At 42.2% G+C, this 26,480-nt stretch overlaps 1 protein-coding gene across 3 annotated transcripts in view; it reads left to right on the top strand.

Moving 5' to 3' along the window:
• MACROD2 (mono-ADP ribosylhydrolase 2) overlaps window positions 1–26,480 on the top strand; it is a 901,307-nt gene that overhangs the window by 858,311 nt on the left and 16,516 nt on the right. For all 3 annotated transcript variants that reach the window (XM_074864379.1, XM_074864378.1, XM_074864376.1), the window contains exons 14-16: window positions 11–88; window positions 697–771; window positions 1,395–1,514. In XM_074864379.1, the coding sequence (XP_074720480.1) occupies window positions 11–88; window positions 697–771; window positions 1,395–1,514 (273 nt within the window). The remainder of the gene's footprint in view (window positions 1–10; window positions 89–696; window positions 772–1,394; window positions 1,515–26,480) is intronic.

Below are 26,480 nucleotides of genomic sequence, written 5' to 3'. Positions count from 1 at the left end.
GTTTCCTCAGACTCCCTGAAAGACTCCAAAGGCGCACAGGAGAATGACCCAGTGCATCCTGTGGGATGTAAGGAAGATCAAGCCGAAGGTAAAGTTTTGTATCAAAATTCTTTAAGACAGAGATAATGAACCAGTTGGGAACCTTAGTTCTTCCAGTTTCAGCATCCAGTGGTTTTCAGCCTGACCTCTTCTGCCTTAAGGAAACGCTGTTGGCTAGTAGAGGTTGTGTGCCAACCAGTTGTGGTGCAGTAATCTCTGGTGTTGCTGGAAAACATACATCTTCAAATATGTGGGTTTAACCATATTGATCCTGGTGTTATTATTGTCCTTTTTGTTGTTGTTGTTCTAAAAGCCTGTGGGGTGATTCTGTTCCTTCTGTTAAGTCGACTGTCAAGTGCCAGCGCTTTGCAACAGCTCCTATGAGAATCAGTGTGTCAAGGCTGAGCTACAAAAGAAGAAAAAAAAAGTTGATTCAGGGTCGGTTTCAACCAGACATTTAACATACTTAACGCTTAGAGTTTGTTAAGTGATATTTTCATATATAAAGTCCAACATCGTTCATTTAATCGCTTTAAAAAGCGGCGCTTGGCTGAAAAGGGCCATGGTATGTTAGGTTCGTGTCCTGTTTTGATGAACTTGCTGCTGCCTGCACGCGGCCATCACACTGATGTCGTTTTCAATTTGTTGTGTTAACAGGACAACAGCATGTTTCTGCAGAGGAGGAGATGAAAACTGGGGCAGATTCCCAAAGCTCCTGCATGGAAATAGAAGGTACTGCACACGCCTTGACACCAAAGAGCAAGATTAACAGGCAGGACCACTAGTTATTGCTCAGATATTATCAGTAGTGTTTAAGTTCCCTTTCTTTCTCCATACCTACTAAGCTAAATCTGTGGAGCCCGATCTTACGGTAACTCTAAATTCAACCCTGAGCAGGGGAGTACCTATGGATTCTCTGTGATAAAAGCTGACTTCTTAATGGCTGCAACTGTTAAAGAAACAAGTGAACATTGCATTTCTTATACCTAATGACAAGGATTTCAGCCTTGTACATTCAGAGCAGTGAATGCTCTGTCCCCAGTCCAGCAAAACACTTGAGTACGCGTGTCTCTCCCCTTGTGGTGAGCCCCAGTGATGGCCTGTGCCTGGAGCCAGGCACGTGGGGGTTTTGTGCTAAAGCCCAGAACGCTCAGCATCTTGGAGGATCAAGGCCTTGCTCTCAACTACAGCCCCTTGGATTTCCCTCAGACAGCTTTTGTATCTGTACCTTTGGGGAAAAGGATCTTTTTCCTCTGCCAGTGTTTTTAATGGTAATCTCTCCAGTGCATGTTAATCCTTTTATGTCCATTCTAAAAAGCCTCGCTGTTCATCTTCTTTTTATCAAATTTATTCAGAGCCATTGTTGAACCAAGAAGGCACAACAGAAGTTGAGATACCTTTGATTCATGGTGCAGAAGAAAAAGAAGAAGCAGGAAAAGAAGAAGAAGAAGAAGAAGAAGAAGAAGAAGAAGGAGGTGAGGTTAACTTTTAAAACAGACTGAGACAGAGAATGCTGCTGGGCTCATGTTCTCCTTTTCTATTGTGAGGAAACATGGAAAGAGCACATAAAAGCGGGTTGGGTTTTTTTCCTAAGAAAAATCCTTCCTTGCCTATCCGTGAGTGTTGTTTTGATATACTGGACTTGGATTTACATAGGAAAGTAAGTGCAAAAAAGTGCAGGCTCAGGTTCTAAAGTGACTGTAAAATAAATACTCTTCTCATTGTTGGTTTTCTGCATTGAAGTACATAAGGCTGATTGAACAACCAATTTATGTCCATTTAAGTACCCTCTCGATCACGTTCCTTAGAAGCATTGAGAATATTTACAATAAATGGGTATGATAATTATTTGTGAGGTCATTAATAGAGATTTAACTAGTAATTAACTAGAACTAGTAATTCTAATAAAGAAACCCATATTTGGAGCAGGAGCATAGTCTTGCTGAAGCAGTAATTTTTTCTGTGAGTAAAGTATTTAAATCCTTAGGAATGCTTCTGCAAAGAAATGTAGAAGTTTAAGTGTTGGACACTTCTGGGAACCCTACATGCAGCTCACCATTTGTAACAGGCACATGGTTATATAAAAAAATAACATATTATGTAAATAATTCTCTAATTGTAAAGTAACTGCAAGTTAATAATTATACGGTCATTTGCAGAGCACAGGGATGAATTTTACAGTTCCAAATTAAAATGCAGACATGATTTTTATTGAAAATTCAGGTCAATACTAACTGTGTTGTCCTAATTATGAACTCCTTTTCCCAGCCACATTGACACCAACTTAATTGCAAACCTGTGTTAGCAATATTGACACTTTTCTTCACTGCAAACCCAGGTTAATAGAACCTCTTTGTTCATATACAGCTAAACAACATTTCCTCTCCTTTTTTTTTTTTTTAATTGCCTATCCAAGCTGAGACTAATCACATCTCTTTATTATCAGTCATGTTAATGGTATCGGTTTTGTGCTTTATTACTGATGGTGAAAATAGAATTGATATAATCCTTACTTCAAATCCAAGTAAATGGTATTGCACTACCTCAGTTGCAAATCCAGGTTATATAATACAAGCTCACTCTGATTGCAAATACCAAAGTCGTTATATTAATTTCCTCCTAATAGAAATTATTTACATTTTATTTTATGCCTCATCAAAAGCAAGTTGGACAAAATGTACTTTCATTATTTGTACATTTCCTTCTCTTTAATACTTTAGTGTCCCCTACAGCTAGTCACTGTCATTTAGTTCTCAGTGGAGAGATTATATTTCACCATCTGTTCTACCTACTATTAAAATATGTAACATTAAGGAAACGAAGGTAATGTCAGAAAAGGGTTGTTCTTGGCACTTTTCCTTTTCCTGCCTCTGATTTAAAAGGTTCAAGTACTAAATAAGTAAAAGGTTCTTTCCAAACGTTTTGGAATGTGTTCCTACCCGGGGGCTCAGGTATTGCTCCTGTACAAGATTCGTCTAATCCAAAGCTCATTGAAGTTCATAGAAGGACTCTCATTGATTTAAGTGAACTTTTGGTCAGTTCCATGATCAAAGGAGACGATGTGTTGAGTCTACCTGCAGGGTAACAGCACTTAGGTTACTGCATAGATATTCTGTTCAGCTTCTTCCAAACATACTGTCTTTGGGTCAGGGAAAATAAATGGGTGCTTTTTCAGGGTTTTGAGAAGGAAAGGCAATTGAGGCTCTGCTTTTTCAGGGCTTTGAGAAGGAAAGGAAATTAAGGCATTCCCTTGCTTTGTTTCATTCTTATGGGTATAAGAACACGTAGAGCACCCTCAGCACTCATCTTGCTAGATGCTTCCAGTTCTGGTAGGCACATACACTGCCATGTGAGTTTTGAAAGTTCTCCACAAAGCAAGGTGGATCCGGACAAAGAGAGGTAAAAAAAGAAAAACAGCTGAAGTTCAGGCTGATAAAATAAGGTATATTCCCCAGAGAGAAACTTCTCTTAACGGAAGGAGATTACCTGGCATAAACCAGGGATTTAATACATAACTTTATTTCATGTAACCCAAGTGGTGTCTCATAAACTAATTCAGTTAAATAGTTTTCCAGCAGCATCCACCGTACATTTGAAATACAATGAAACGCCACGTTTTTGTCTAAAAACACGTGGAAAAAAGCTAACGTGGGACTGCTAGTCCCATTAAATAGAAATACACAGATCTTACGTGGCTTTGACCTGTACTAGAGCTATATGCATAGCCAAACGTAGCAAGTAAACTGCAAACTACCTGGTCTTTCTGCTCTACGCCTGATAATTTTTTGGTGTTACCAAGCTCATCCTGGAGCGAAGGATAGCACATAGCTGCTGTTCTCCTCTCTCCCTCTCTCTCGCCGGGACCCATTAGATTAATGGGAGTCATCTGTGACCTGTCCCCAGCACTGGAGCTGTGGAAGCCACTAAATGACCAACAAAGATCAAAGTCCCTTTTTCAACCTAAAGCTAGATTTCTGCTTAGTTACTGATTATGGCTTTGAAGTGTGCTAGGAATTTTTTCAGTGATCTGGTTTTCCGTGGAAAAATCACTGTTTCTTGCTGGTTTTGAGATGTGTCTCAGTTTTCGCAAACTTCTGACAAAACCATAGGTAAAACTTCTGATCTAATTGTGCAGGCTTTACTACCAGCTCATCTACGTGTTTTGGGGGATTTTAGGCCTTGCAGGGTCCTTTCTGTATAGCTCATTTGGCTTCACAGCTCCAGGGTCACACCGTAGTACCTATTACCAAGGAGTTATGGATCCTGGTGCTTTCGAAGTTCTGGGGCGCTGAGAGCCCAGAGGAACGAAGAATCAAAGTCTTGGCAATCTCACTACTGTTTCCCATTGCCAGCAGTAAGAAAGAAGCCAGATTACCCTGAAGGATTTAACAATGTGAGGCACTGTGTGTGTTTCATGAAAACCTGCTGTTGCTTTTTTCCAAAATCAGTAATAAAATATAGCGTGTGCCAATTTATTCCCTTTTTTCCAACCATAACTTAAAGTTATATATTACTAGGGAGCAACTGAAGAAAGACAAACTAAGATGCCTTTTTAATTTTTTTCTAGCTACTATAATGCATTCATTCTAGTTCACAAAAGAATAATGAAAATCTGTGTTTCTTATAAGATTAGGGAATAATCTCAAATCCCTTTATTAAAAAACAGAGTAAGTGGTGATCACTGACCTATTTGCTGACTAGGTAAGTGCACATGCTTTTAATATACTGTTCAGCAGTCCCTTTAAATGCACACTTGGAAATAGTCCCGTCATGTTGCAATGACAGCATTTAGTTGTAGCTTTAATCAGCCCAGTTTTTCCACAACACAATTTGCAGCACATGGAAATAAAATTCTTGTTTATTTGTGTGAATATGTAGCCATTTCCTCCTCTGAGCCTGCTTTCCCCTCTATCTTCTTATTTCCCACCTCTTTCTATCTCCCTTCATAAAGACATTAGATATGATGATTTCCCTCACTGATCGTCTCTGGAAGTTGCTTAACTCTTTGGAGGATAGGATTTCTGTCAGAGCACTGGAATATGAACAGACAGAGCCATTATTTTTCTGTTGGCTCTCTTCTGTATTTGGGCTAAAATATTTCATCTTATTGTGCCATTCGGAACATGATTCAAGCTTGACCTGGGATGTTTTTCCACCCAAGAAACAGATCTAGGTGGTTGGGTAGCATCCTCCCTGGAAAAAGGACACATTTATTTTCCATTGGACAAGTCCAGAAATGCAGAAGCATGTTGTTGCTGAAGCACAATCAAGGAGCAAACTGCCACAATTAATGCCTATAAAATGGATATTAAAGTAGCTAGGGATTTAGCTTAAGAGCAGGACACAGCCCTTACAATTAGTATTTCTGTGCACTTGCATCTTAGCCTGTTGGAATGCCGTGTTTAGGGAACTGTATTAAACTTCTTTTCTGTATGTCTCACGCAATATTAAGGCAGGCTTGGGAATAGGCTGGGGGAAGTTTCGTGGTTTAAATCATTTGCAGTATGTGCAATTTCCTTTGCTGGTCTTCTGGCCAGTGCCTGTTTACTGTAAATTTGAATTCTGCCTAATTTCTGTTCTAGCTAAGCCCAGTTTTGTTCAACAGTCTTTGTTACATGAATAGCTATGTAACTCCATAGCCTTCATTTCATCCATTCTGCACTTAAAGAGCTGGATTTTCAGGTCATTTACGCATCTGTACTTTAGCAAGAGAGATAATTTTATGACATAATCTTGGAGACAATAACGTATTCCAAAACCTGGAGGAAAAGAGCTCTCAGTTTTCTTTACAGTTTCTGTCTTGGGTGTATATAGAATTTTCACATGTCTTGGTATCATCGTAAATATTGTCAAAATAATGACTTTCTTTGATATGACATTGTGGCTATAGAGAAACTAAGTACTTCTTGAGAAAGATCTTTTCAGACAAATCTGACATCTTTGTTCTTGAGTCATGGCAATTGTAACTACCTTTTATATCTTAACCAAACTTTTCAGCTTCAAGAGGAGATGGATGAGGCATTTTGAAAAAAAAAAAAAAGATTTAAAAAATCTTCCTTATATATCTTTTAAAAGATATTTCCTTTTTGTTTGGAAAGAAAAGAATACAAAGGTATTTTGGAGTGTTGTGGCTTCTGAATAGCTACTACAAAGGCTCCAACTTCTTTTATTCAGTTGCACAAAGAAGAAAGGAATAAATATCCTGAATCAGATACTGTGTGTTTGGTCTCTGATAGCCACCCATACTGAAGGGATCAGATGACATTTTGGGGGCTGTTACAGAATAGTCTGGCCCTGAATTTGAAATCTTTAATCTTTATCATGAAATCTTTAAAATCTTCTCTGACAGGTATTGATATTTGGCAAAGTTTAAAAAAGGTGCATCTTTAGTCCTTTTGCAGAAATGCTGGAAGTGCTGTGGAACCAGAAAATTGCAAATGGGTATTTAAACTCGCATGTCTAAAGCTCTAAGCTATGCAGAGAGATGGACTGTTGCAAAGCAAGTAGCTGGAAGTAGTTGGTGGTACACAGTTACAAGATTATCTCTGGAAAGCCAAAAAAGTGCCTTTATTCAGGGGATACCTTTAGGTTTTAAGAAGCCTCGCTTTATGTGCCTTTATTTTCTTGAGAACTTTACGGAACTCAAGTGAACTTTGCAGCTGCAATATCAGCCAGGTGAGGAGCTTTTGTGACCTGATTCTACTTGCCAGCCTGCTGTGGTCAGTCTGTGGTGGTCCAAGGGCTGGTTGGTCTGTATCTCATCATCAAAGTGCAAAGCACTTTGCTTTTCTGAAGGCATCACAGCTGTGGCAGAAAAGCATATGCAGGTAATTTCTTGTGGAAGAAGCAAAGGCCATAACTGTAGGCAGGGAAAAGAAACCTTTTAGCCTATCACAAGTTTACTTTTAGAAGGGGAGGAAGCATTGTATTACAGGTTTGCAAAACGGTACGTTGAATTTCATGAATGCGCTGAAAATGTCCTGCATAGGTATGGAATAGGGGTAGCTCTGTTAAAAGGTGAAGACAGGTGAAGTTGACCTGCCTGTGAGTGGCTCTGTGCAAGCATGTTCTGTGCTCCATTTGGATGTTGCAGCTTGGAAAGGGAGGGGTGGGTTTTTTTTGGTTCCAGTCTCCATGGTTATATTTGTGGTGGCTTTGTCAGTGCTGAACTGGGAGGTCTCCAGGCTCTTATATCAGCAAATGGTACTTACTATGAGCAATTGCTTCACTGGTGGCAAAGGATCAGCAGTATTATTAGGAGGGAGCATCGCTTCTGTGGACCAGCTTTGCTGATCCGTGTCCCCTTGCGGGCTGTCGTGGCCAGTGGTATGCACCAGCAGGCCCACAGAGGTGATGGGGTTCATTCATTTTCTAAGCCCAGGCCGGTGCAGAAGTCATACCACATCAGGCAGCACATGCTGCCCAAAATGATGTTCCTCCCAGGCTCTGAGAGAGGCAGCAAATGGGATGCAGACCCCCCGCAAACCTTCCCTAAGGGTACTGCCTGGGCTGTGCTGAGCAGCACTGTGCGTTGGCAGGACAGGATGGTTATTACACTGTCAGTAGTCTGCTCCAGATATGGATTTCAGTCTCCTGGGGGGGAAAAAAGTCATATTTTTTTCCCTGCCACAGAAGGAACCTGTTTCTTTTCATTACTCTCTGTATATCAGATTCTAGCCTGAATGTACGTAAAGAATAGGTGGTGCAAGATCAATTTTAAGTTTTAATTATTTTTCATCTCTTTCAATGACAAATGATATATTTTTTCTGTGTGCTTTTCTAATAAAAAGTAGAAAACGTTAAGGAATTTTTCAGCCTAAACGTTTTGCCTGCTGTCACAGTCACTTTATGTTATCAGGCTTGATAGTAGGGTACAAGACAAAAAGCCAAAAGGAAAGAAAAAAAGAAACAAGAAAAGGGAACACTTTAACAATTATAGTGTTTAAGGTTTATTGTGTGTATTTGATTGCTTGCTTCATTTCATTTTCAGTAAGCAGAATAGAAATACTATTATAAATTGGCAATTTTTATTTCATTTTAAAATATCATCTCTTTGCTCTTGCTGAAAGTGTTGACAATGTGGCCTTTGTTTAGTTTAATTAACTCATGTTACAGTACTGAACTGAAACACACTCAGCATTAAATCAAGTAAAATAATTTTTAGAACTCTTTTCCATATCCAGAAAATTAAAAGAAATAAAAAAAATTAAATCCTCTGAGAAGCTGGAGGAGAAACTGGATATTTTTAACAGCATAATTTGAAGTGCCATTTTCGTTTTTATTTTCCATGGTAGGAATGCCAAAAAATCTAAAGTAATGAAATCCCACTGAAAAGCAGATGCTATGAAGTCATTCTAAGTCCTCATATGTTTATAATAGTATTACATGTTGTTACATGTTTTGTACTTGTGAGCTACAAGGCTTAAAAGAGCTTTAAGATACTGATAATGCCCTTTTAGCATATGAAAACTGGAAAGGTAATAGAATCCATATTTCATGTGGTGGTGTCCAAGTCTACTAGGCTTTGGGTTTAGTTCAAAGCTCCAGAGAGGCAGCGGTGCCTTATGCAAACGAAACGTGTATCTCTTTCAAATCATCTCAAATAGCACCCAAGGAACAAGTGAAAGGAATATGGGAGAGACACTGACATCTTAGAAACTTTTTCCTGTAACATATTGAAAAAGTAGGGCTCACTGGCCAAGGACTGCACTGTTACAGATGGCATCATAGTTAACAGTATATCTGGAAATTAGCTTTAGCACCTCCAGAGAAATGGCACCATTTTTAAATATACTATATGGCTACAGAGGCGTCTGTTTGAGCAGTGGGCTTAACTCCTGTTTGTGGCAGTGAGAACTTCGGTCTTAAATTAGAATAGGGCCAGCAGACCGATGGAGTGCAGGGAGCTACACGAGGAAAGAATTTGATCCCTTGTGGTCAAATTTAATGTTCCTGTGCCCTGTCTGCTACAAAAGGAGGATTAATTTTGTTATGCACTGACTAATTTTGGAATCCTACCTCCTTTAATAAAGTTTATTTATGATGGAATACGCACAGATCCAACTGAGCTGTCTCTGGGAAATGGAAATTCCATGTTCCCCCTTGCTTACGTTACATATAGGTGTACCACGCCGCTCAGGTTGTTGCACTATTTTATAGCAACTTCATGAACACAAATGGCCACACACTTTAGGGCAGCAGAGAAAGAAACTTCACTTAGCCAGTGTTTTTAATGAAATAGAGTGAGTAGAGTGCGGTCATAACTAAGTTGGAAAAAAACCACAAGCAGTGGGAGTGGAGAAGGGACGATTTGGGAGAACTGTCTTTTATTTCAAGTATAGAACAGGATCAAATTCAAAGAAAGCAGCATATGTCCTAAGACCAAAAGATTCCCTTGCTTGTTCTTTTGGGAGAGCAGGGGAGCAGCGTTGTCACTTCAATGTCAGTAGCTTTATTGCTGTAGTTGTGCCCAGTGGTGTGGGTAAGTAGTTGACCTTGAGAAGGGTGGTATCTACTCTGCATACTATCAGGTGGGTCAGGAGGCACATTTTTTGATTCAGCTTGGTTCTGTTTTCTCTTCTGCACATCCCCACAGCGTGGGCTCTGCCAGGGAGGTACACCATGGCTTCATAGGTGCCCTTGCTCCTGGCGCTTGGAGAGGAAGGCCAGTGCTGTACAAGGAGGGACTATTACACTGTGAGAGGGAAGATGTGTCTACAACTTGCAAAGTGGAGGTTGCCTTGATAGGGCATGACCCCAACTGAGATTAAATCTGCTTCTCACTACTGTGGACCCAGAGCAGGAAGAATCCCACCTGATCTCATTCAGATCCTTGAAGCATTACGCTTTCCTCATACCTCTGTATTTTCTCTTCTTTTTTTCTGCCCGTTACCCATTATTTTTTGGCAGCAGGTTTTCTTATCCCCTCACCTTTTCCTAATGCAGTTGACAGGTGAGTGTTCTCTCGAGCAGATCTTGCCATCTGGAACAGTTTTCCTCCGCTTGGTTGGCTTTCATCACATTTTGTCTCCAGATGAGCATGTGAGGTCACCACCAGTATACCTAGCCCATAGTGTTATCCCAGCAGCCCAAGCTGACCCTGTCTCTAGTCACACTGAATGATCTGCCAGGGAGGAAGCTAGTATTTAATCTCGCCTCCTACATCTCTGTAACTGCACCTGTATCTTAATCATGCAGTAGTGGTATCTCAACATATTGGCGCAGGAGCGCAGCTTTTTGGGACTTCCTGTTATTTAACAAAAAGTTCAGCATCTCCTTTTTGGGGTCTTGCATGAGCTCTGAAGGTCCTCTCCTGGAGCACTTCTGTGGGCTGTGAATGTGTTCGTAGCTGCAATTAAACCAGTCCAGTAAAGTGGGTGCTCTGGATGATGCACTTTGAGTTGCAGCTATAGACAGTCTATGGGCAGCTGCAAAAACACTTGGTTTTATTTGAGAGATCCAAGAGAAATATGAGGAGTATGGAACAGTGTTGTCTTTTACTTACCCATATACATGCTGGAATATTCATAGTATAATTGTTCCGTACCTGATTAACACTGTTCTTTGCTCTAACAATTATTAAGGATTTTTCTCCCATGTTCAGAATTTGCTTGTGGCTTCTATGTTGAGTTTTAAAATCCATAGCTTTCTGCAGCTGGCACATTTCAACCACAGAATGCCCTTCGTTATTGTTTCACTGGTCCAGGGTCTTTACCCTGAAATGTTGGGACACGTAAGCCTTTCATCTCATTATTCTCCTCTGCAGATGTGCAGCCTTTTTTGTTTGTTTGTTCCCCAATCACTAGTGTGAAGGGCATAGCTCTGCCAGTAATCATAGCTACCGCAGAGGCCAAAAACTCCTTTATTCCATTTACAGCATCCTGTCAAAAAACACTCAATACCTACATTACTTGACAGCCCTTGAAAGACAGCATGTTTACACATTCAGCATTTTCTCTGTGGAGGAAATAAGCAGTCACTTACAGGCTATACCATTCTTACCTGGATAGAAAATCAGTTAAACTGTGTCTGGATTCTGAGAAGAAAAAGTCAATAATCTTTTCTCCATTGCCCCCTGGTTACATCTAACAATGGTATACAGTTAGGGGGTCAGGGTGGCAAAGTCACTGTCTCAGTGCCTGGAAGAAATTGAGATTCCCAATCTGTGGCCAAATGCTATCATGGTTACAAGGTGTTTCATCAGTTAAAACGCATTTGCTGGATGTGTTTGTATGATCTGTCAGCGTAGCACAAAAGCGTCAAATGAGCGCAAATGGAGATACCTCAGGTGCTTCAAAATAAGATGTCACTGGGCTGAAAAATCAGTACCTAAGTGCAGCAGCTCAATTCAAGGAAATTAAATTGGTTGATTCTTCCAGCTGTCCAGGCAACAGGGAAGATTAGCAGAAAAGCTCGTAGACTGAACAGGGAGGTAGTCTGCAGGGCTGTGTCTTACCATTTCTCCCTCTCTGGGGTGCCAGTACCTGAGCGTGGTGCCCCCATTGGCCCAGGACCCAGCTGGTCTGAAGAGGGCAGAAAATTGAGAAGGACTTGCTGTTTTGTGTGTGCAGCGTCTACACTGCCTTTTGTTTTGCTCTTTCTGAGTGTGGAAAGGGCTCTGCATGTCACGCGTTTTCACTGATGGTGTCCCAAAGTGCATGGAAGGGATGGAAGGGGCTTTCCCACATGGCTGTCTTGCAGGGGTCTCTAGGACATGAGGGTCGGGGGTTGACCCAGCACAGAGACAGACTCGAATTTAGATTTATTTCCAGTATGCTCTGATCAGCAGGGTACGAGACCAAGGGTAAGCACTGGCACAGTCCCTCTCCCTCAGTTGGGTTTGGATGCTTATGGCTCTGAGTTTTGCACGGCTGCTTCAATCATGTCTCAGTTCAGTCCTGACCCTGCCTCTTGGCATCTCACCTCACACCTTCACTCTGTCTTGGTGTGATCCCTGCCAGCACGCCCTGTCCTTCCTGTGGATAAGCAGGAACTCCTCTCTGGTGGTCACATTGGTCTACAAAGCTGGATCTCCAAAAGAGACCAGAGTTATGCTCTCATTTTCTGGGGCCTCCACCTTGGGGCAGCAGATATTTTATGGTTACTCTTACATGAGTGTAACAACTCCCACACTGGTCTTGGAGTGGCAAAACTGGCATCCTCTGAGGTTTTGTCTTACCTCTCTGTCTTCCAAAGTAGTAACTGTCCAGTGTGTAGTAAATACAACTATTGTGGTCACTTTATACAATTGTAAATTTTTTTAATGTGTGTCTCATCATAAATCTGCTTGCACATATAAACCTGAGTCATGAACTGCACGGTCTGCAGCAGGTGACTCGGTAATCACATAGTGGTACTGCAGTCCCCCACGACATCAAGGGCCAGCAGGAGCACAGCTGCTTTTCAGGTAAGTGTCCAAAAGTTTGGATGCTTTTTTAGCTTGGTTTTGAATCTCTTGGCCCTGCAACATAGGCAAGTTTTAAAAAAAAAAAAAAGAAAAAGGAAAAAATCTTTAAACTATTTCTAATATTGCCTGCTTCCAGCATTACGTAGGATGTGGAGGGGAGTAGATTTTCTGGATGCAGTTCTGCATGCAGATCCAGCTGGCTTTTGAAGTGTGTGAGCATGAAAAGCAGATGATAAGAAATACATATATATCCGGTACCTATCTAAAGGAACCCAAGTTATCTTAGAAGCTGATATATACAGAGATCACAGAATCTGCTTGTGAAACTGTTCCTTCTGGCATTAAATGCAGCCAATGTTTAACAGTACTGAATTAAAAGTGTGATAGTTTAAGACACAGAAACTCTTTCCAAATGAACGTTCAAGGGGAGCCTAGAGGGGAGAAATTCACGTCAAGATTTGGCCAAAGAACGGGGTTAATGCTGTTTGTTCTTATCACGACTGCTACGGGATATTTAATGACCACAGGTAGTCAAGGCCTGGGTTTTATATCTGCTCCTGGAGACAGCAGCGCAGAGCAATGCCTTAGATTGCTGGTACCACTTTCTCCTTTTAATGAGGTCTCCCATCCAAGGATGGATATAGCCTGCTCTTGCGCAGCTTGCGAATCTGACTGGATCACAGCACACAGCGGAAATAATTGGAGAAGAATTTGCATGTGATAGGGAAGGAAATCAGCTGCACGTATTCACATCCTGAAGCCAGAGTTAGCGTAGCACTGCTTCTTGGCAAGGGTTTGGTCACAGCTTCTGGTGTCAAAACCAGCTTGCTCTTTGCTAGCCTGCACCTGTAGTCAGCCGTAGCCCTATCCAGCTCATTTGAGAGGAAAAGGCAGGGGAGGGCTCTTCATTTGGATCGCACTGGCGCGTTTGCAGCTCATGGCTGACAAAGCCATTTAGAGCAAAGATAGCTCAGATTTGCTCCGGTGTGCGAAGTTTGCCCTCGGAATGCTGTGATTTTCTCTAGCCGGTCTTAGAGATGGGAAAACACAGATGAGCCTTAACCAGGCCTGAAGAGGCTGGAGCACATCAGCTGCTTGCCATATTGATGAAACACCTGGGGCATTCATTTTGAAACCTAAATGCAGGCTGTTCACCTGTATTGCCAAGTACAACAGAAGCTTCCTTCTGGCTGGCGGAGTGGTATTAATTTAAAGAGAGCACCATCTGCGGGGCCTTGGAGAACAGCAATCAGAGGAGACAGGTAGCAAGGTCGCCAGAAAAAGTCATGTTCTGATCCGGGGGCCTTGCCGCCCCCATCTATTACCTATCATTTCTAATTAGCGGATGTATCTTGGGGAAAGCTGCTCCAATTCACTTTCTTGCAGATGCTTTCCTTGCTAAGAGCTGTTGTTTTTGCTGAGCCTCCTAAGCTTGTTTTGCGGGCTTTCACAAGCATTTGGAGCGGTAATGGTCTCAGTGACCCAGTAATTAAAGGAGTCCTGTATCTCCTCGCTGTGGAGAGCTGCCCCTTTGTCCTTCCTCTTTCTTCTCTCTGCAACGCCACTACCAGATGGTCAGAGATTTTTCACCCTTTCAAAAGCTTTGTGTTTTTCCCATCTCATCAAGCATGTCTCAGCCATGCTTAATTAGCTTAAGGCTTTTCAGCCCCCCCCCCCGCCCCCCCCCTCCCCATTCACCCCCCAGGAGATCAGTTAAGGACCTGAACAATTTCAATAAAGACCTTGGAAAGCAACTCCTTAGAGGCTAGGCATAGCTGCAGGAGAATGTAATGTCATTTAGTGTTGAGGACCAGTTGTTTGTTCTTTCTTTGCTCCCTTCCTTCTGTCTGTCTGTCCTCCCATCCATCCTCCTGTCCATCTTTCCTTTCCCATTCTTATCTCAGAATATTCAGGGATGCCCCTTGGTTCTTGGTAGAGTTTGGCAGCATCTGATGACTGGTGATAGTCAGAGGAGGGCTGTTGCCCTTAGGCCAGCACCTGGGTACTTTTGCTTTTAACTTGTTTTAATCTGTTTAGATCCCCTTGAACGAAAAATGGCAAACATAATTAGCTAACCAGTGCTAGGAGACTGTAGTTTGGGGTATTTTGGTTTAGGGGCTTCTTTTTTTGTTGTTTGCTTCCTTCCCAGACTTGTTTTGAAACTAGCTTGTGAGCTTTATTTACAGATCAGAGCAGTTGAGATGAAAGCTTGGTTAATTAACAGAAAAATAAATTTGCATCTTGCTTTGTATTTGACATTGAACAGCATTTGTTTCTCCATTGTCACATACACACTTTTATTATTAATCTCCAAGCTTTAGCTGTACGACTGCAAATGAGATTTAAAAAAAACCCCAAAACGCAACTCTTTCTCTTCTTCCCTCCTCCCTACAAAGCATGAAATAGAGCTGTTTAAGCATGTGAAGCACAGATTTTGTGTGGGATGTCGGATACCTCAGAGGTACCTGTGGACATTTGCCACATAATTCAATTCAGTGGCTTGTGTTTTGCATTTACAGGCAAATGAGAGCACCCAGCCATCAGGTGTTTGCATCACTAGAATTAAATACCTACTCATTTAGCCACTTGGGAGATAAATATTTGGATATAATTAAAATGGCTAGCTGTAAATACATTGAAGTGTCTGGATGACAGAAAAATGTGGGAGGGGGTTTCTTCACAAACGCCAAGGACGTGACCTCAATTACTGCAGTTTTCTCCCTGACACTCCCCTTCATGGTACATATGAAGTAGATGTTGCTGGGTGCACACTGCCCAGAGGAGAGCAGTGCTTTATATAAGGCTAGATTGAAATGCTGTTCTTATGCTATTCCAATTCTTGGTATTTTTTAAGCCATCAAGGGAAATAAAATGCAAAGAGTGTATCTAAATGAATGCACGATGTAGTTTTGTGTCTACACACAAAAGGGAAGGCCTGTATCATTGCTACCTCCATCTGAGTAACTCAGGCTGTTGTTAAACAAAGAGGAGTGCAGCTCCCCGGTGTACTGACATTGCTATTTACAGACCATGTGGCAAGCTTTGAAGTGCTAACTGGCTTTTTTTAAGAGAGATGCTGCGTTTTTCTTTTATATTTGTTTTCCACAAAAAGGAATGTTAGTATTTTTATGATGGCTGGTGTTTAGTGGAGCTCCTCTGTGTAAAGATAAATGAGTTATGCGACCTGACATTCTCCCTGGGAATGTGCTCAAAATGAAGCAAGCCAGTGGCATTTCAAAGTCTGCTTTTACAGAAGCTGGTTATATACTTTGTTCATTACAATTGCTAGGAAATGCCATTTATCTGGTATTTTGCACCTTCTCTTAATTGACTGGATGGTGGAAGAGTCTTTGGGCAAAGACCCCAGGACCCAAAGGACACATATGCAGAATGAAACCGCACCACTTGAAGGTGCTCCATGCTTTACTGTATCCCTGTCCTGTCTGACAGCTTGAAGTAGTCAGGCCTCCTGCAAGCTTTGGAAGTGAAGGAGTGAGCTCTAACCCTTCGAGAGCAACTGCAGCAGGTACAAATTGCCAGGCACGCTCCACAATTACTGTTTCACTTGTCCTCTCGCTGCGATGCTGCTGGGAGTTGCTGAGGAGGCATTGCCTGGAGCAGCAGGGGCTCCCCAGTTACTCACTGAGCAGCCCTGCTGCTGGTGATATGTGTCCCTACACGGGGAATACATCAGAGCTGGGAGGATACATCCGTAGAGAAGCTGGAGGAAGGGACAGGAGGCTGGTCCAGCCTTGGCTGTGCTGAGCCAGGGTGGCTGAGGACACCAGAGAGGCTGCCACCCAGCAGCCCCCAAAGCCTTCGTGACAATGTTTGTGCAAGTTCTGTGTTTCTGCAAAATGCTTTGTCTTTATCCAACACTATATATTACCAGGAACTTTGTTTTGGCAAAAAGGCAACTCTTTTTCCACATTTCACTGGCTTCTAGTTTCCGGAGACTTCACAGTTTTGTTGCTATAAACCATCATGCTCTTAAGCTGATTGGCCCACTAGCAGCCCTTGAAAGGCTGTTTGAAATAAAACCAGCTAAGAATAGAAAACCACCTTTCCTGAGGCCTGATATTCAAATCACTTTTGCACTGCCCTCGGGAGGGATGGCCTTTGGTTATAAGCTCCGCTCTATCAGCAGAGAGCTGGCTGCGCATGACCACAATGGCAGCACTCCAAGGACTGAACTTTAATGATGAATGTCACAAAACGCTGCTACGTGGGCTCACTCTGGGGAAAGTAATTCTGTGTACAGTACGTGATCTATGTCACCCGGAGTCCTCATTGTTTCTTTCAGCTATTTGCAGAGTTCTTTTGTGTTTGGACTGTGGAAGGAGCTGTATCAATTCAGAGTTAGTAAACCAGAGGACACGCAGAAATAAAATGGATCTGAACTTTTAAGCTTGCTATAGCAAACGTGCCATGAGAGTGAAGAGTTGGTAAATGGAAGCTTTAATTTGGGTCTATTTTCATTATACTTTCTATTGTACCATAATTGGTACACTGTTAAGTTGTCTCTTGAGTTATGAATTACTACTGTATTAAGGAAATGAAACCTAACTGAAGAATTTTGCTGACAGGGAACATGCAGAAGGATAAGCAGGATCTTTTCAACCATTAGTATTGTTACTATCATCATGAATCATTACAGCCGTATAGCATGCAGCACAGTTCCTAAACTTGAACTGGTAGTATCGTGCAGTGCGACATACACGATTGTCTCTACCCAGGGAATGCACAGCCTAAATTTCATGGCTTTGAATGCTTAGCAGCCTACTTGGAACATCCGTTTCATGGATTTCTAACGCAGTTGTACTGCTGTCTTATACATGTATCATCTGTGACCAGCAGGCTTCCTCCAGCTCCTGCTGGTTAAAGACTAGCTCGCTTAGTTCTGCCAGAAATACTTGTTGCATGAATGACCAATACACACACTCATAGGTGCTTCCTGCTAGCCAGTCAGAAGCACTTCTCTCCTGTTCCTCCCTCCATGAAAACTTTTTACAAAATCAAAACCCATTTCCTTTTGAATTTGGGAGGTTTTTTTGCTTTTTAATTTATTTTTTTTTTTAGCAGAAATGTGATAGCTGCAGTTCATAGTTTTGGCAAGAGCCAGCAACATTTGTCTGGAAATCTTGGGCTTCTCAGGCTACGTTTGTATGACTCCCTGAAAACGTGGCATTTCCCATAAAACTATCTGTTCTTTTGAAGGAAAAACAAAAAAACAAAAAAAAAAAAAGAAAAGTAATTTGATTCTGGAAAGGGTTTTTTTAGAAATATTTTGATCAACTCCACATGTGCCTTTCCAGTCGTTTCCCCTGTGCAGCAGGACCACCCGCTGCCTGCGGGATGCAGTAGCGGTGGTGGCTTTGGCACGGTGTCGGGACTGTTGCCGACTGCCCGGTCGGGCTCCAGCCTGAGCCAGGAGCTTTCTCAGGCTTTGATGGTGGGAGGCAAAGCAGCCAAAACTTCTGCGAGGTGCTGCGCAACGTGGCACGACATGGAGACTTACCCTTTCCTCCCCCTTCCCCGTGTTTGGGGTATGTTTGAGGCTTAAGTAGGGTTTTTTTTATTCAGTTGTTGCATTTTTGCAAGACCGTATTCCTTGAACAAACCCAAAACCTGTGGCTATCATGTGTAAACGCAGGTTAGCCTCTGCCGTGTAAATTCCTCGTCAACTTGCAGTTCACGGTACTACGTCAAAGTTAGCTTTGCACAATACTCCCAAATTACGGCAGGTTTTACCAGGCTGAGGATCAGTGGTACTCTGTGCTTAGGACCCTCGTAAGATTTTCAGTCAGTGCTCATCATTGTCACAGATACTCAGTGTGAACTGAAACAACCCATTAAGACCCAACGCTTATTTTTTCCCTACCACCCCAAATAAACTCTTACACCTGATAACTGAGAGGCCGCAGACTTCTAATTCAAAGCACATCTCATGTAGGGACATCTTTTAGGTGCTTACATCAGAATAACAGGGTAGCTAAGATATTTATCTGGATTTGCTGTGAACTGTAAACTCTTTAGTCAAAGACCACCTATTTTCTATTTAACAGGCCCTCCCCTTTTAGGGTCTGTAGTATTTAAAATAGATTCTATGTGAAAAGAGCCATGCAAAGTGTTTATTTTGTTTTCTTGCTTTCCTTACATACACAAGAAACATCCTGTGCACAGTTGTGAAAAGAAGTTGGTTGAGTCTCCTCAGACTGTCAGATTGATGGTTTTTAGTGCACTGAAGTGTAGTAAAAAATGGAAACTATAAAACAATATGATGTGAATTGTCTAGACCTTTAAACCTACTCAGGAAATCAAGAGAGAGATACATATATTTAAAGAAACTCAATAAACCTTGTTTTTAAGATTGTGAAATTTGCTATTGACAGGGCTGAACAAAAACGTGGTTCAAGGCCAGTGACTTAATTCTAGGTGACACCACTCCTAATCCTTTACAGCCGAATCCTTCAGTTTTATCTGTGACTCTGGGAAAATGTCTGTCAAGGCTGAAGTCACTTGCACCGGGGGATTAGCACTCTTTGCATTCTTTTGAAAGCTTCAGTAGTTCCCATGAAAGTAACAGACGCTGAGGCATTTGTGGAGACTATGGGCAGTGGCAATCCTTAAACTGGTGTACAAATATTGGTAGACCTGGACCATGAGAAATAGTGCACATCTGTAGCTTCTAATTCTGACCTTCATGCTATGTGCTGGCAAAAGCTCTGTGTTCTGTGTTGTCCTTCAGCTGTGGGTGCTCAAGGGGAGAAGAAGATGTTGCTGTTGGTTGACCTAAGGTTGGAACACTATATCAATTTCTTTCTTTCCTTTTTTTTTTTTTTTTTACCAGAATAGTTGAAAGCTGTATAATGAAAAGGCTTTGGGCAGCTGCAAGTTCACGCGCTAAGAAGCTCTTCATTATGAATAAATCATAAAACGTGGTCCAAATCCAGCAATCTGAAGGAGTTTAGCTTGAGGAAATGCTTTTAATGTGTGCGTGTGTCATCCTCCTTTAGCAGGACGAAAGTCTGCTGCTATCAACTGCTAATACAATTATTGTCTTCTGGCTTAATTGGTAGAGGTCTTGACTTTGGTGCTACGATCCCAAGTATAAGCCTTAAAGTTTTCTGGCACCCCATAGCAGGGGGATGGCATTACGGGAAGGGCTCAGTACTGCAGTGTGCCAGCATGGATTGCAGTACTTCTGTATGGCAAGTGGTACTTCTGAGTACCCCACAGCACTGGCTGCTGTGTTCTGGTTGACCTTCAGGACACCTCATTGTTAAAGAACCTGTGTTAGCCATTAAGAGGATTTTGGGAGATGTTATAGACCTGCTCAATAGCTTCAAGGAAAATTATAGTTATCTTGTTAGGCTCAAAAGTCTGCCAGTTTTCATGATAGACACTGGTTTTATTAGAAGTTCTGTAAATTCTATTGTGGGAAAAAGAAGGCAAAAGCCATATTGTTAGTTATAATGTCACTGAGCTTTCTAAGCACAGGTTAGAGAGGTGGTGTGATCCTTAGTTCAGTGAGAATTGGCGTTGAATTTTTAAGTCTGTGTTTAGGATCCCAAATAGGTGGCCTGATTTTCAAAAATGCTGAGCACATCCCAAACGCCTTATGAGGGAAGACCCTTTGAAGCCAGCTGGAGATGCTGGGCTCTCAGAGCTTTTGAAAATCAGAATCTAAACTCCATTTTAAAGAGCTTCCTAATGTTAGTCACCTATTTTTGAAAATACTGACCTATGTCTGCTGGCATCTAGAACAACCTCTGTGTTAAAAGAGTGTTTGATGGAGAGAGGGGATGTGATCTCCAGTGCTAAAGGGAAAAATCTTGGGTTTTTTGAAGCATATTCTCTGATAAGAAACATATTGAGACAAAACTGAAAGTTTCATTTCACCCCCCGCCACCTTTTTTTCTTAAAGACTTTTGTTCAGACTCTGTATTATGTGGCTTGTATTTCTGGCCTTCAGTTTCTATTTGGTGCCTGGGGATATAACAGGACTTGGAGGAACCTTCAGTAATTTGGAGCAAAGGCAAGATGGTTGAGGAAAAAATGAGCCTAAGCTTTCCAAATCAGTTGCTCCAGTTTCCACCTAATGTAACAGTCCTAAGTCAGCCTTGGTCTAACTTGCCATTTGAATTTACTTTATTTTGATACAAATAAGTCTCCAATACGTGTGAAACATAGAGTAAATTTCTGACCCCTTTTTCTCCTGCTTATGAAGTTGCCAGAGTGGCCAGTAACACCAGGATGGACCTCTTCAAACAGTGGGAATGAGCTCGTATAAGGGGAAGCATTATTAGAAATAAAGCTGTTTGGGAGACAGAAAAGCCCCCCGTACTTGTCTCTTCCACCTAGACTGAGCTGCAAATCTGGTAAATCGCTGGACCTGGGTGTCACGTTGGTAGATGTCAGAGGTGATGAACCTGACTGAGTACTTCTCCAGAGTGATTTACTGTGGCTCTAATGCTCGTTGCCGGCTTTTTGTTTGCCCAGGACTAGTGAGTCCTTGCATAGGGTACTGAAGAAGAAAAGCTGTCTCTCTTAAGTGTCCTGCAATCACAGAGCTGTTCTTGGGGGTGTCTGCTACCTATTTTCTTAGGTAACTCACAAGAAACAACGTGGCCTTCCTCTTATAGTTAGCACACTACCCCACTGTGCTCAGGGTCTTTTCCTAGACTACAAACTGGAGCCATCTTCATAGGTAGAGATTAAGTCAGGGGCAGCACAGGGAGCACGACTCACTAAAATTAAGAGGGGGAGGGGGACAGGAAGACAAACAAACAAAATGCACAAAAAAACCCCTGAATGTTAGGTTACTGGAGAAAGAGAAAGAAATGTTCAGCTTAATGCAAATAAGCCAGATCCCTGTTTTACAAAGCTGAGGTCAGTTGGGAAGTACTCTGGAGCTGTTTGGAGGGGGGAGGATTATGGTTGTTAGTATTCTTCGCATTATGTTATCTAAATGTAAATTACTGTCTCTGATGTAACATCCTAGTTAGACACTAGAATTTATGAACCAAACAAAGGATGAAATGTGAAAAAGTTGAGAAGAAAAATCTGCAGCTCTGTCTTTGTGTAATTCTTACTGAGAGCTGATATAAATGGGAGACAAATCAAAGGCAACAATAGCACTGCACATTTTATCTCACACCCTGTGATGCATATTAGTGTTGTTTCCCATTGTGAGCCAGAAAGTACATTTACAATTTTAGAAAACACTGCATAATGGCTCTCCACAAGGAAGAGAAGCAAGCATATGACTGCCAGTACTGACACTTGCTTTTTCCTGGCCTGCAAAATTGCTTTTCTGGAAGCTCTATGGTGGGCAACATTTTTCTACCCCACACTGTGAATTTTGAATTTGGTGTTAAAATTTTCTCCGAGAAATCGAGCAAATAAACCTCACTGATTTGGTAATCTAAATCCAGCCTTTAGCCTTGCCAGGAAATACTGGCCAAGCCAGTCATGTGGTGATATGCTCCTAGGGTGCAGATGGTAACACCCAGGCTGGTGGATTAATTTTTTCTAAAAGCAACCCACAGGAGTCGTCTTTTCCATTGTGCTTTTTAATGTTTTGGAAATACTCTTGGCTTCATGGGAGGAGGGGAGTGTCAGGAGGACGGGTGGGTATTTCAAGTGTTTAACACCAGCTACGCTATCGCTGCCTGGCTCTGCACCTCCCTCGCTCCCCAACATGTCAGTGGTAAAAGCTGATTTTTAAGAGATGCCACTGAAATGGGTGGAAGAGCGTGATTGCCACCATGGAGCTGAAACGCCCGCAGTACTAGCTAGGTTGTTCTTTTAGGCTTGTCTCAGTTTGGGAGTAGGTGGCATGCGATTCCCTCTGGCAGCGCTGTCATTTGAGGATTTGGGTCCTCTCGTGGCTTATTTCTATATGCTCTGTGTTCAGAGGAGGATGTGGTTATTGCCTGTTGGCATAGTGCAGGAGGTTAGACCACCCCTTGCTCTGATATAGTTCTGTTATTTCCTAGGGAAACATCTTACTCCACATCATCGTCGTAAAATTTTGCTCTTATATTCATCCAGTTATCAACAGAAATTAAAAACATCATCCACACTTAGGAGGTAATACAGCACTTGCAATATGTTTGCTTTCCCTCCCATTTCTTTGAGGCTGGCCGCTGTTGGCTCACTCACTGCTGTAGAGGAGGATGCCAGGCTTTCACCAGAGACATGGGGGCAGCAATCAGCATTAATGACATCCTCTGACAGCGAAAGCCGCACGAATCTCCAGAAGCCAGATTTCAGCGATGGCTTCTCTCCACGGGGCGGAAGGCGCTTCCCAAGCAGAATGGGGAGCATTGCCTTGGGTAATACATCCAGCACTGCCATCTATCACTTGGCTATTTCCTTCTTTACAGAGGGAAAACAACCCCCAGCCATTTATTTATGAAAAATTGCTTACTGCCCTTGAACATAAATACACACAAGTGTGCCTGTGTGGGTTTTGTTTAAACATCTGTTATGTTTTGATGAGTCACCATCCAGGTCTGAAACAACAGCCCTGAAAACTGGGACAGGTGAGGAGCTCCGTAGCAAAATTAGTCCGTTATAGCAGATTTGTGTTTATCACCATGTAGTTAAAGCTGACTGTAAAATTTTGGCTTTGAAGGAGTCAGAGCAGAGCTCGATTTAAAAAAAAAGGGCACAGTTCTTTACTTGTTTTTGAAAAATTATTATTGAACATGCATCTTGGTAGGGGAAAAAAGATACGATAAGTATCACCGGTAAGGTCTTTGTTGTTGGGTGCTGCCAATTACCACTTATTTTCAAGAAAATGTGTTTCATACTGTGTTCAGCTTGGTTTTAGCTGCTAACAGGTTTCTAAAAATTAAAACAGAGAGCTTGGTCAGGACACGATGAGCCTTTAGAAATGCAAGTACTCTTTCCAAAGAGCAAGACATTTCAGCTGGATGTGTTATCTACTCTACCAAGTTTTTATTGACATTTGGTTTTTTGGTGTTTTTTAATATTTTTTTATTTTTCATGCTGGCTGTTGTATCTTTATATCACAAAATGTTTGAAAATTACAGAGTACCTGTAAGGTTACATCTATTAGCAGAGCTTTGTTGAACTTCATGCGCCTCTCCTTGTAAATATTCTGTTTTATTTTAAGCTGCAAAATTTGTGTTGGTGTCTGTGGATAAATAACAGGGAAGAGTCTTTCTCCCACACTGTATATTGTTACTGCCTTTCAGGTAGATCCATACACCCTCATTATTTACCCTTCTGCTTCTATTCCCCGCTACTTTGAAGCTCATTCTTCATATACTTGGCAATAGTCTCATTGAAAAGGAATTGAACAGAGTATTTTCCAGGGCTCCTCTTTGACTTGGCAGTAATCTCTTTCAGAAGCAGTGACCCCAGAAATAAATGGTTGCAGCCATAAGGGTGAGAAGCCCTGCCTGTACGTTATCAGAAACTCAGGCAAAGCCTCGTTTTGTCCTGTGTGGATGGCGTGCTTTTCCACCCCACCATCTTCTCTGCTGTAGCTGGGGAGTGGGGACTTCGTAAAAGATGAGGGTGCTTGTCTGGAAAGGAACTTTTCTAACTTCCAATTTGTGGGCAATTAGCTATTTTTGTCCTCTCAGGTTCTTACCCTCTCCCTCCGCACCCTTTCCTTTTATTTTTTTTTTTTTAATAAATATTGTTTCTGTTCACTCCTAGCACCCACTTAGTTCTCATGCAGTTGCTCAGAGCTGAGGACTAGCACAGTGTCTTCTGTTTGGGTCGGCTCCTTTGGAGGGAAATGGAAAGTTTCTTTCTCTTTTCTGAAATAAATAGCAAGGTGTTCTCACAAATCTGGCCTACTTAGGAGATCCAGGACCTCTTTGCTTTCACAGTCTATCGTTTTGCTGTGGTTGCCTCAAGATCATTTGAAATGCTCAGAAAATATGGTGAGTGCAAGATTGAAACGGAATGGGGCACAGTATGTGCTGATGGAAAACCCAGTGGCAGCACAACCTATTAAGGTGTTCGTGTTGGAGGGGAAAGCAAGGCCAATTAAAGCCAGTGGGCTCCTGGATCAGTTCTTCCAAATTGAGGACCGAGTCCTCACCCCAGATTAGTAGTGCAAAGAGGAATTAAAATTGCTGTATGAGGACAGCTGGGGAGAGACTAGGTATATGGTAATGAGCGTGGTGAGTGCGCAGAGAAAATAACATTGTGATGGGAGTGGAGGTGCAGGTATCATTCTGGCAGCCGGCGGTCATTCAGCAGCCTTGCTCCTGTGGCCGTGGAATTAGAAAAACATTTCTGAATGCCCAACATCATTCCCCGTGGTGAAAGCGGAGCCTTAGGTGACCTGGAGATTTCCTGTGACTTACACAAAAGGGTCATCCAGTGCTGTAATTCCTCACACCTACGCAGCTTTTTAGGATCAGGAAGCTAGTGATCAGGAACTGAACTAAATTACTTACAAGTTCTATAAATGGTTGAAGCTGGCAGGGAAAATGACAGAATGGGAAAGAAAGGTAAATAATTATGCCATTTCTATTCATTCAGAAACCCTTCACTTTTCATAATACTGCTGAGCGTGCTGTCTGCCTTATTTGTAGGCAGGAAGACAGAGCACAGGGGCTTTGGAAGCTGTTTGGGACAGGTGACCTACTAGTCTGAATACAAGCCGGCAACATTTGAGTTGTGTTAACAGCCAGTGATTGAGGAATGCGATGAAAGCTTCTGGGTGCTCCATTTCAGATACTCTGTGCTGCAGGCTGCTTCCCTGATGAGAGGTTTCACAGAAAGAGCGTCTGGAAAACAGCAACATGGCCTCTTACACAGCTAAGGCTTCTTCAGAATAAAAAAAAATTCCAAAAGGGCTTTCCTTAAAACGATATGCCCTTGTATTCATCAAGAGCCTGCTGTGTGCAGGTTTATCCTGTTGTTACAGAGAGACAAAAGATACAAAGAGCTCCTGATGGGCATTAGCGATTTTAGAGACGCCCAATTTGTATGGGTCTTATGGACCATATTGCTGAGAGACAATCCTCACTACCCTCCATTCCCACCTTTAGGGAAAAGGAGGCATAATGAGATTTACTAACAGTATGTTTAATAAAGGGCTGGAAGGGGATAGGGATAAGCGGATCTTAGACACTTTTAAATCGCGTTAAAAAAAATTGCGGTTCAGCTTGAGCTGGAAATAACAGTGGCTGGAAGCAGTGTGATGCCTTTAGGTACAGTTGCGTGCACAAACACAGAGAGCTGAGATGATGCACGCTACACTGGAGAGATGGGGAGCTTCATTGCACCGGGTTACTCTGGGAGACAAAGCCAAAATGCCAAAAGGGAGGGTAAACACTCCATTTAACGATGAAGGGGCTGCAACGTGAATCCTGACAGCCCACGCGTGGCATTAAGAAATGATGCTCAGTGCCTTCAAAAGCCCAGCAAAACTAGCGTCCCAGCCAGCACACCCTCCTCTGAAATTCACATCCTTGAGTTTTCTTTTCATCCCTACGGTGCCTAATTGCTGGGCATTTTTTTGATCAAAGTAGAATATTCCTGATCTAACAGATGGAGACGTTTGTTGTTAATGAAGCCACGCCAAATAGCAAGAGGCACCTTTGCAGCAGTGCCATTTCTGCAGACTTGGCGCTGTCGTGCTCGACCTGTGTGTTGCAGAAGGATAGCGAGGGGGAAAACTGCCCACCGACTTGAACGGAATGAAGTACGGACAGACCACGACTTCTGTGTTTGTCTTAGAGTCCCAAGAGCAGCAGGTTGCGTAGGTTTGCATGTAGAGCCATACAAGAAGACGGCATAAATCTTCTATGTGGTAGAATCTGGTCTCCTCCCAGACGGAGGTGTCAAAAAGGAGTCAAACTGAGCCCTTGTATCACGGACCACTTCAGTTTCTAAGTGAAGCAGCATTTATAATGCTACTAAAATACAGCGGTAAACAAAGTACATGAAGGCTTGACAGTCACATTAGCAAAGAGCTGCAGTGAAATGACTGGGAAGAAGGAAAAAACCAGCTCTGGCTATTTGCAGAGCAAGAAAA

This window comes from Strix uralensis, chromosome 3 (genome assembly GCF_047716275.1).
Source record: "Strix uralensis isolate ZFMK-TIS-50842 chromosome 3, bStrUra1, whole genome shotgun sequence".
NCBI classification, from domain to species: domain Eukaryota; kingdom Metazoa; phylum Chordata; class Aves; order Strigiformes; family Strigidae; genus Strix; species Strix uralensis.
This window is presented reverse-complemented; position numbering and strand designations above follow the sequence as displayed.